The sequence below is a fragment of the Nicotiana sylvestris genome, chromosome 3 (assembly GCF_000393655.2).
Source record: "Nicotiana sylvestris chromosome 3, ASM39365v2, whole genome shotgun sequence".
NCBI classification, from domain to species: Eukaryota; Viridiplantae; Streptophyta; class Magnoliopsida; order Solanales; family Solanaceae; genus Nicotiana; species Nicotiana sylvestris.
The window spans coordinates 75,243,068-75,253,869 of record NC_091059.1 but is presented as its reverse complement, the minus strand read 5'-3'; the positions used below and the strand labels follow the sequence as shown (position 1 = coordinate 75,253,869).

At 40.9% G+C, this 10,802-nt stretch overlaps 1 protein-coding gene across 1 annotated transcript; it reads left to right on the top strand.

Annotated features, from left to right (window-relative positions):
- The first annotated feature begins 1,891 nt into the window (after positions 1–1,891).
- On the top strand, positions 1,892–3,733 carry LOC104212621 (nematode resistance protein-like HSPRO2). The gene has a single exon (XM_009761935.2). The coding sequence runs from the start codon at positions 2,097–2,099 to the stop codon at positions 3,531–3,533; it is 1,437 nt and encodes a 478-aa protein (XP_009760237.1). The 5' UTR covers positions 1,892–2,096; the 3' UTR covers positions 3,534–3,733.
- The last annotated feature ends 7,069 nt before the right edge of the window (positions 3,734–10,802 follow it).

Genomic DNA, 10,802 nt, shown 5'->3' with positions numbered 1-10,802 from the left:
ACCTACCACCTTTCCTCGCACTTACCCGTTTCGTCTCATATAGTATCTGTTTAAATTATATATTTTTCAAAAATATTTTTTTATACCTAATCAAATACTAAAAAATAAGTAAGAAAATTACTTATTTTTCAAGAAAAATATTTTCTTTCATGCCAAACACCTCCTTAGTTCCCATACTGACAGGTTATGGATGTGAAGTTGGTCAAATTAAATTCAAAAGGAAAAGGAAACCTTGCAAATTAACCTACACTACAATACCATCTACCATTACAACTGTAAATTGTAATAATATATATACTGCGGCCGCTTTCTTGGCGTTTGGATCACTTGTATTTTGGCCAAGGGTAATCCGACACATGTCCCGTTAATCCTAACGTGCAAGCCATTTTAACTAACGTTATAATATTATAATATAATGGGAACCGCCCCCAACAGTATGTGTCCACATACAGTTGTGGAGTAGGCGAAAGAGGAGTTCGATCGTACCCTTAGGTTTAAATAAGAATGGGTATTTGATACATGTGACCCTCATTCCACCTGTCGTCTCATCCATTTGAGCCTTTCCTCAACAGCAAGTCACATGAGTGATCTAGCTGGTTAGCGAAATGTCCAATTTCCTTTTTTGTTTTTTTTTTGTTTTTTTTGTTTTGGCTTAGTTGGACAATGGGAATTAGGCCACGTCGGATAGCAATAACAGCGGTGGGAAATGGGAAAAGTAAAGTCTTCGACCTTTGAAGCGGTAAACACGGAGCCTTGCGAGTGAAATGGGCCAATTTTTTTGCCCGCTTATGTTTGAAAAATGCATTCTAGGATTCTTAAGTCTTATCCATAACCAACGGAACTATGTTTCTCCTTTATTTGAATTCTGAAATTGACCCCTTGTTCAATTAGAATTCTTTTTCATTTAATTCGGATAAGGCTTTGAAACATCAGCTTTAGAACAATGTTTCAGTCAACTAATAATAAGATTTAAATGACTTCCACGAAGCTACCATTTATAAAATGATTTGAATGACCATATTGACCCGACATTTGAGCGAAATATTTGTTTGTTAACGGAAGTATTTACCTACCATAAATGTTTATACCTTATATTCCAGATGGTTGTAGAAATTGTACAATTAGACTCAGTCTAGAATTGATATTCCAAAAATTTGAATCAAGCTCTAGTAGGTGGTATGACTGTGTCCCCATGGTAAGTTTATGAAGAAGGAAATGAGGAATTCTAATTACCTTATACTACAACTTAAGAAAAGTTTTTGGGAGGAGTGTGGGCGTTGTTAGCTGCATGAAGTGGATCTTATCCATTTGCCAGCCTTAACGACAACATAAAAGAAAAAAATCTTCTTTTCAGGAAACAATCTTTTTGGATTTCCAGTAGTTGTCTAAAACATACTACTTATCATTCATTACTTTTACGTTAAACAGAATGGGCTAAAACAAACGTTAGCCGCAATATTGGAATAAATTTTCAATCTCAAGATCACGTAGGTAAAATTTTCAATTTTCAGCCGCAAAATCTCTTTTCCATTGATCACGGGCATATGCTGTTTTCAGCCCTTTGAACGAATAGGACTTAGCGCCGAATGGTCACCAAATGTCCTAGGTATAATATACTCCATTCTTTAAGTGCAACCAAAGTCAAAGTCACTGTTGCCTTATCTTCACTTTCAAAGCCTGTTGGCCTCACTGGCACGTTTAGTGAACCACGTCGTAGCGGATTGACACCCTGGCTGCCTTAATTGATTGAAAGAAAAAGCGTCCCATGACTAACACCATTCAATTTCATAGCGGTAGGCGCTTGCCATTTGGTCAAGTAAACGGAGTTGCGCTCACTGTTTTATGGGAATATCAATATATCGGTATATGGATAATCATCATGTTTTTTTTTATTTTTTAGTTTATGGCCTTTAAAATAATTATAGAATATTCAACACAGCCGCGTCTTTGAAACTCCTTCCATTCCACACGCCTTTTCTTCTGTTTCCAGTTACCCCTTTCTATAAATAGCTCCCTCCCTTCTTCCTTCCAAAAACCAAGCAAATCTTACAACAATTTTCTCAGCAAATTTACAATTTCTTCTCTTTTATTAAAAAATGGTTGATTACGATAGAAAGACAAAGATGATATCCTCTGATATGACTAGCAAATCGCCGAGGATTTCAAATAAGCTTCAAATTTCAATACCAGCTGCGGCACCTATTCGGCTGACGGAGCTGTCGGCGGCGTCTGATTCAGCTTGTTCAGCTTACGAACACTACCTCAGGCTACCGGAGCTGAAGAAGATGTGGAGCTCTGGAGAATTTCCGAGTTGGAAGAATGAATCGTTGCTCAAACCGGCTTTGCAAGGTTTGGAAACGACTTTTCGGTTCGTTTCTATTGTGTTGTCTGATCCTAGACCGTATGCGAACCGGAGAGAATGGAAGCGGAGGCTTGAATCGTTGGCGATGGATCAGATTGAAATCATATCTCTGTTGTGCGAAGATGAAGAAGAGGATCCAGAGACCCGTGGAACGGCTCCCGTCGGTGACCTCACGTCGTCAACTAGTGTATTGGCTCGTCACAACAGTTCAGCGGAGGTGTGGAAGCTTTCTGATGAGACGACGGTTGTCAGCCAGACGAGTGAGGCCAGCTTGTTGCCTCGTCTCGCAGCTTGGCAAAAGTCCGAAGACATAGCGCAGAAGATTATGTATTCCATTGAATGTGAAATGAGGAGGTGTCCATACACTCTCGGATTAGGCGAGCCGAATCTGAGCGGCAAGCCCAGCCTTGAATATGACGCAGTAGTCAAGCCATCGGAACTTCACGCTCTGAAGAAAAGCCCCTCCGATCGCATGAATTTGGACAATTTCGAAAACCGAACGCTGTACACGACACACCAGATCCTCGAAACATGGATCTACGCGTCAAAAATGCTTTTGAAGAGAATCGCTGAGAGAATCGATCGCAAAGACTACGAAAAAGCCGTTAACGACTGCTGGTTACTGGAGAAAACGTGGAAACTCCTAATCGAAATCGAAGACCTTCACTTGCTGATGGATCCAGATGATTTTCTACGCCTAAAAAACCAATTATCCATCAAAGCAACTGCCGAATCGGAGCTATTTTGCTTCCGATCCAAAGGACTCGTTGAAATTACCAAACTATCCAAGGATCTAAAACACAAAGTGCCGAACATTCTAGACGTAGAGGTAGATCCCCAGGGGGGACCAAGAATTCAAGAGGCAGCCATGGATTTGTTCAGGAAAAAGGAAAGCTTCGAGAAGATTCACTTGCTTCAAGCTTTACAAGCAATTGAAATGGCAGTGAAGAGATTCTACTATTCGTATAAGCAGTTGTTAGTAATTGTTATGGGGAGTTTAGAAGCTAAAGGGAACACAAAATTTATGGCCGTTGACACAAGCGATGCATTGGCTCAGATCTTCCTTGAGCCGACGTATTTTCCTAGTTTGGATGCTGCAAAAACTTTTCTAGGAGAACATTGGAGTCATGAGCATGGGAAATATAGTCCAGAGAGAAGTAACAAGGCCTAACTTTGATTAGGCACTGGGGATTTACTACGATAATGAGACAAATCAAACTAAGGGGGAATACATATTTTATTTTATTTTATTTTTTGTTCACCTTCGTTAACAGTGTAGTATACATTATACAAATGGTATTTATTGTATCAAATCATTTTTTAGAATTTTGCCAAGGCATTCTTTTGGAAATACAATGAGATTTTCATGTATGCGTGGCGTTGATGTAATTTAATGCCTTTGAAGTGCAGGCCAATTTCGATCGCGTATGTAACGATGGTCATTACCATCTTTTAACGTAATTGCGGATCTATTGAAAGAGATTTGGGGTTATGTGTAAAAGACATACTACTAAAACTTTTACCATACTAATTAATTTATAAACTTATCTATCCCTAGTAGAAAAAAAAAAGAAGGGTGTTATTTTGTACAATCATGCCCCCTTTACAATTTTGAATTTAAGAAAATGACCTTTTTAGATCTCTTATGTTTTAAAGACAGAGATCTCTTACGTGTAAAAGTAAATCTCCCATATGTTAAAAAAAAATAGGGTCATAAAACTAAAAATAAATTTGTAAAAGGCCAAAAACCAATTGACTCAAGGGTGCTTACAATCTCATATATAAATTACTAATTACTAATTACATACAAATTAATGATAACCAAGTATCCCTTAATCATAGGCAATTAAATAGGTAATAATGAAAACATTCATCATCCTCTCTCTCTCTTATCGGCTCTATTCTTCTTCCTTCAATCTTCTCTGCTTCTCTTCTCTTTTCTCATCTTCTTTAGGGAATTCAACAATAGATTTCAATCTTTTGGCTACGAAAATTTAGTTTAGCAATTTTCTTTCCTGTTACACGGTTGTTGTTCGAATTGAAATTACCAATCTATAAAATTTCTTAGTTTTGCGAATCAATTCTTTCTAATTGAGTTCTTTACTTCGACATTACATTTGATTAATATTAGAGTAGGTTCTAGTTGAAATTGCAGAATAAAAATCGAAGAGAAAGAAAAATACATCACATGTAAAATACATATAAATCACATGCAAAATACATAAAAGACTTATTGTATGCAATTTGTATATAAATTATATACTATTGTACGAAGCATGACAAACAAAATTATATTAAAATTGTATACTATATAATTATGTTATATCCCACACATGAAGTTGAAGATTAATTAGGTTTTAGCAAAACCAATCGGTCAGCGACACGTTAATGGGACAAAAAGGTGATCACATTTCACCAAATTGCGCCAGCTGCCCCACAGGGTGTAGTGGATGGTACGGGGCTACACGTTTTGCACTTGGGGCGGTGAAATTTCTAGAACCTAATATAAAATGTAGCACAACTTCTTCCTCTTTCATTCTACGCAATCTCACCAGCTTCAAGCTCTTCCAAAATACTCTCAAACCCCTTCTAATAACTCTCAAACGGTTCAAGATCAAGCCGAAGACGAACCTAGTAGGATTTAATGTAAAGAAGCTTGTGACCGTCACTATATCATCTGTCTTCTTGTTATACTGATTTTGAAAACTCCTTGGAGGTGGAGGCAATCCCCATAGAAGTGTAAGAACCCAGAAGACATAGTTAGTCTCTTCAAAAAGGTATATAAAGCATCATTCTTTCTTGACATGACTTGATGTAAGCGTTTCTTTCTAAACGATCCTTATGGTGTTAGCGTTTCTTGTACGTTCCTTCCCGATGGCATTTTCTTTCCAGTTTGAGATGTTTCTGGATGATAGCAGATCCTTATGGTGTTAGCAGATCATTTGGCTGAGAACCCGATTGATGATGAGTACCAATCATTGAGTACTTATTTTCCAGATGAAGAGATAAATACCGTAGGAGTAGTCTCGGAAGACGCTCATGCTTGGAAGATGTTCTTTGATGGGGCTGTAAACGCCAAAGGTATAGGAATTGGGGCAATCTTGATCTCACCCACTGGTCAACACTATCCGGCTACAGCTAGGCTTCGTTTCTTTTGCACGAACAATACAGCTGAATATGAAGCCTGCATCATGGGCATGAATATGGCGATCGATCAAGATGTTGAAGATTTGTTGATTATGGGGGATTCTGATCTAATTATCCGACAAGCCCAGGGTGAATGGAAAACTCGAGATGTCAAGCTTATTCCTTACCGGCAGCACGTGGAGGATCTCAGCAAGCGATTCAAATCAATAGAGTTCAGGTATATCCCGCGGTGTCACAATGAACTAGCTGATGCACTTGCCACCTTAGCTTCAATGTTACCTTATCCAGGCAATGCCCACATCGATCCCTTGGAAATCCAAATTAGGGAAAGACACGATTACTGTAATGTAATCGAGGCGGGACCAAGTACCCAACCATGGTACCATGATGTTAAGAGGTTCTTGAAAACACAAGAATACCCCGAACATGCTACTGGAGATCAAAAGAGAACTATTAGGCGGCATGCGAGTGGATTCTTTTTGAGCGGCGAGGTATTGTATAAAAGAACCCCGGATCTCAATTTGTTGAGATGTGTTGACGCAGAAGAGGCTGGAAGAATCATGCGTGAGGTACACGTGGGAGTATGCGGGCCCCACATGAACGGGTATGTTTTAGCAAAGAAAATCCTTCGAGCGGGTTATTACTGAATGACCATGGAAAAGGACTGTTTTAGTTTCGTTCGAAAGTGTCATCAGTGTCAGGTGCACGGTGATTTGATTCATGCACCTCCCACAGAACTGCATCCCATGTCTGCACCTTGGCCATTTGTTGCTTGGGGCATGGACGTCATTGGGCCAATCGAGCCAAAAGCCTCAAATGGACACAGATTCATATTGGTCGCTATTGATTACTTCACAAAATGGGTCGAAGCTGTCACTCTCAAATCGGTCACTAAGAGAGCCGTGGTGGATTTTGTACATTCAAATCTTATCTGTCGTTTCGGTATTCCTACAACTATCATCACAGATAATGCGGCAAACCTGAATAGTCACTTGATGGAGGACGTATGCGAACAGTTCAAAATAACGCATAGGAACTCCACTCCTTATCGGCCCAAAGCCAATGGCGCTGTTGAAGCGGCAAACAAAAACATCAAGAAGATTTTGAGAAAGACAATCCAGAGTTCCAGATAGTGGCATGAACAGTTACCTTTTGCCTTGCTGGGATATCGCACTACAGTGCGCACATCAGTAGGCGCAACCCCATACTTGTTGGTTTATGGGACCGAGGCTGTGATACTGGCAGAGGTAGAAATTCCTTCGCTCCGGACCATTGTCGAAGTAGAGATTGAAGATAGCGAGTGGGTTAAGACTCGATTGGAGCAGTTGACCTTGATTGACGAAAAACGAATGGCTGCGGTCTATCACGGGCAGTTGTACCAACAAAGAATGGCCCGTGCTTACAACAAGAAAGTGCGACCCAGGAATTTTGAAGTAGGTCAACTGGTATTAAGGCGCATTCTTCCACATCACCAAGAAGCGAAAGGAAAATTTGCTCCTAATTGGAAAGGTCCGTACATCATCAGGAAGATATTACCAAGAAGAGCATTATATCTGGGTGATATTGAAGGAAATGATCCTGAAACAGCTGTGAATGCGGATGCAGTCAAAAGGTACTATGTCTGAGCTTACTTCGGTGATGTCTTGGCACATTTGAGATGATGAAGGCTTTTATTCCCGCTACCCAAACACTATCAACTCTTTTTACAAACCCTTTGAGCCGGTTACATTTCCTTGGCCACGCTCTTTGGAACCCAAAAGCACCAAAACACAAAAAAAAAACACAAATGATTCGCCTGAACTACGTTTGACTTGATTCCGAAAGGATACGTAGGCAGCCTCTCTCTAGGGTTCAGTCACACCAAAACAAAAAATCCAATTTTCCCTGAAGTTGAAACTGGGCCAGATGCTATAATGGTTCAACCACGGGCATACCAAATGGTTCCGAAGTTGCAATTTCATCCACATTTCTTTTTACCAAAAAACCAAGTACAAGTCCTTCGGATCAATTGCCAAAGGCAGGGGAAACCAAGAAATATCAGGGTTGGAAGCTGATGCATTCTAAAATTGAGAGAAATAAAATGAGAGAGTCTTGTCGGTGAAAACCTTCAGGCACCACGAGGTGACGAGAGTAGAGAAACCAAGAATGAGAGAGTCCGTTTAGTGAAAACCCGCAAAAGGTACTATTGGGCGATGGTGAGAAGAGAAATGAGAGAGGTCGACTAGCGAAAACCCGCAAAGGGCGCTATCGGCCGAAAAGATGATTTCACCACAGAAGTTCTGGCAAGGTTCCCTGGTTGGGAAACATAGATCCGTTTTGGTTCATGAGGAAATGCAAGTTCGTAAGGTTCGGGCATCCAGTCCAAAAAGCATGTCATGTCAGTTTGAAGCCAGCATGCACCTCAGATAAGTCATTCTTTTCCCCCGAAAGGGACGCTTCTCTTTTAAAATTGTTTTTTTCCGCTCTTTGTTTACCTTTCCTTGAATCCCTTTCGGCTTAACCCTAAATTCCAAAATGTGTTAGAAAGAAAAGGTGGCAGGACCGGTTTCACAGAGCTCCGTCTGGCAAGAGGTGAAGAAAATACCCAGCCTTAGTGGTGCGTCAGTCCAATCCCGACTGATCATGATGTTTGATTACCTCCAAAGTAAAGGCATTGAAAAATAAAATAAAATAGAAGAAAGTCAAAGGCAAAGGTCTGGAAAGCGGAATGAGAACCAAAGCCTTACATGGGCGAGTCATCATGAAATCTTGAGTCTTATCAGTTTGAAAGGGGGTCGCCTTTGAAGCCAATCAATGGCGAAGCTTCTCAACAGAAATAAGGCCGGGACCAAGCAATTAGAATGATCAAGGCCACCGAACCAACCACCGTTTTTCAAACTGACAATTGTTCTTTGTTTGAAAAATTGAAACAGGTGCAATCCAAAGCAACCGTGCAAGAAGCAGGTGCAACCAAGAGGGAAAAGAAATGCACAAGTGCAAGAAATAGCTTTGCAGAAAGGAATCAACCCAAAAGAGAAGTTTCCTCCAAATTCTTTCCTGCATTTTTACAAAAAAAAAAAACGAAAAGGGAAATAAGAAGAAAATTCCAAAAAAAAGGGTTAGTTTAGAATCCCCAATATCAACTTATTTTTCGCCAACATTAGGGCTCCAATCCCTAAGTTGAGATTTTAGACATAGGGACTCCATTCCCTAGTCGCCTTTACCAATATTAGAGCTCCAATCCCTAAGTTGAGATTTTAGACGTAGGACCTCCATTCCCTAGTCGCCTTTACCAATATTAGGGCTCAAATCCCTAATTTGAGATTTTAGATGTAGGGCCTCCATTCCCTAGTCATCTTTAGCCGACATTAGGGCTCCAATCCCTGAGTTGAGCGATTTTTCCTTTAGCCGACATTAGAGCTCCAATCCCTGAGTTGAGCGATTTTTCTTTAGCTGACATTAGGGCTCCAATCCCTGAGTTGACCAATTTTTCTTTAGCCGACATTAGGGCTCCGATCCCTGAGTTGAGCAATTTTCCTTTAGCCGACATTAGGGCTCCGATCCCTGAGTTGAGCGATTTTCTTTTAGCCGACATTAGGGCTCCAATCCCTGAGTTGAGCGATTTTCCTTTAGCCGATATTAAGTCTCCAATCCCTGAGTTGAGCAATTTTCCTTTAGCCGACATTAGGGCTCCGATCCCTGAGTTGAGCGATTTTCTTTTAGCCGGCATTAGGGCTCCAATCCTTGAGTTGAGAAAGTTTCCTTTAGCCAACATTAGGGCTCCAATCCCTGAGTTGAGCGATTTTCCTTTAGCCGACATTAGGGCTCCAATCCCTGAGTTGAGCAAGTTTTCTTTTAGCCGACATTAGGGATCCAATCCCTGAGTTGAGCAAGTTTCCTTTAGCCGACATTAGGGTTCCATTCCCTGAGTTGAGCAATTTTCTTTTAGCCGACATTAGGGCTCCAATCCCTGAGTTGAGCGAGTTTCCTTTAGCCGACATTAAGACTCCAATCCCTGAGTTGAGCGAGTTTCCTTTAGCCGACATTAGGGCTCCAATCCCTGAGTTGAGCAATTTTCTTTTAGCCGACATTAGGGCTTCAATCCCTGAGTTGAGCGAGTTTCCTTTAGCTGACATTAGGGATCCAATCCCTGAGTTGAGCAAGTTTCCTTTAGCCGACATTAGGGCTCCAATCCCTGAGTTGAGCAATTTTCTTTTAGCCGACATTAGGGCTCCAATCCCTGAGTTGAGCGAGTTTCCTTTAGCCGACATTAGTGCTCCAATCCCTGAGTTGAGCGAGTTTCCTTTAGCCGACATTAGTGCTCCAATCCCTAAGTTGAGCGAGTTTCTTTTAGCCGACATTAGGGCTCCAATCCCTGAGTTGAGCAAGTTTCCTTTAGCCGACATTAGGGCTCCAATCCCTGAGTTGAGCAAGTTTCCTTTAGCCGACATTAGGGCTCCAATCCCTGAGTTGAGCGTTTTGCCTTTTGCAAACATTAGGGCTCCAATCCCTGAGTTGCGCCTTTTAGACCTGAGGTTTCCAATCCCCTCATCAATTCTGTAGGTTTTTATGGCAATTAACTCACAAAATTTTCCTAGTGAAACTGGGGCAGAAAAATTTCGTTCTTTTGTTTGTTTTGTTGTCTGAACAGGTTTGACCTCGAGGCACAGGGATCGAGATGACCTACGGAGTGAGTCTCAATCCAGAATAAAGAAAGGAAGAAAAGAACAAAAAGAAGATGAGCCCAAATACTGGAGCAAACAAAGTGCCGATCGCTCAAAATCTGATTGAGTCACGAGCTCCGCCAATCCCGCTTCACTCAATGCTGCAGAAATAAACAAGTGCCTACAACTTGCGAGCATCAAGATTCAGATCGAAGTCTACAAGCAGAATCAGCTAAGACTCAAGATCAAGTTGCGAAAGAATTATAGATAGGAATCTTGTAACTAGTAGTTGATAGGCATAGCTAGCTTAGCTTTAATTTTTCTTTTTAATGTAATAAGGAGGTCAGTGAGCAGTAGCAGCAGTAACAGTAAAGTCGCAGCGTCATGGTAGTCCTAGCTACCAAAACTTCCCGAACTACATTGACCTGATTCCTGCTTAGCCCAGGATATGTAGGAAATCTCTGAAGCAAAGGTTCGGTCAAATCTTTCAAAGAATGCTTCGCACGGAGTACTCGAACGGGCAAAAATCGCTCGTATCCGCTCACTTTATCTTTGCACGAAAACCCTTCATGTTTTCGAACAAAGAGGGGCAGCTGTGAGCACGTGATTTTTGCTTCCACGACAATTACTCCAAAAGAAATTGAAAAATA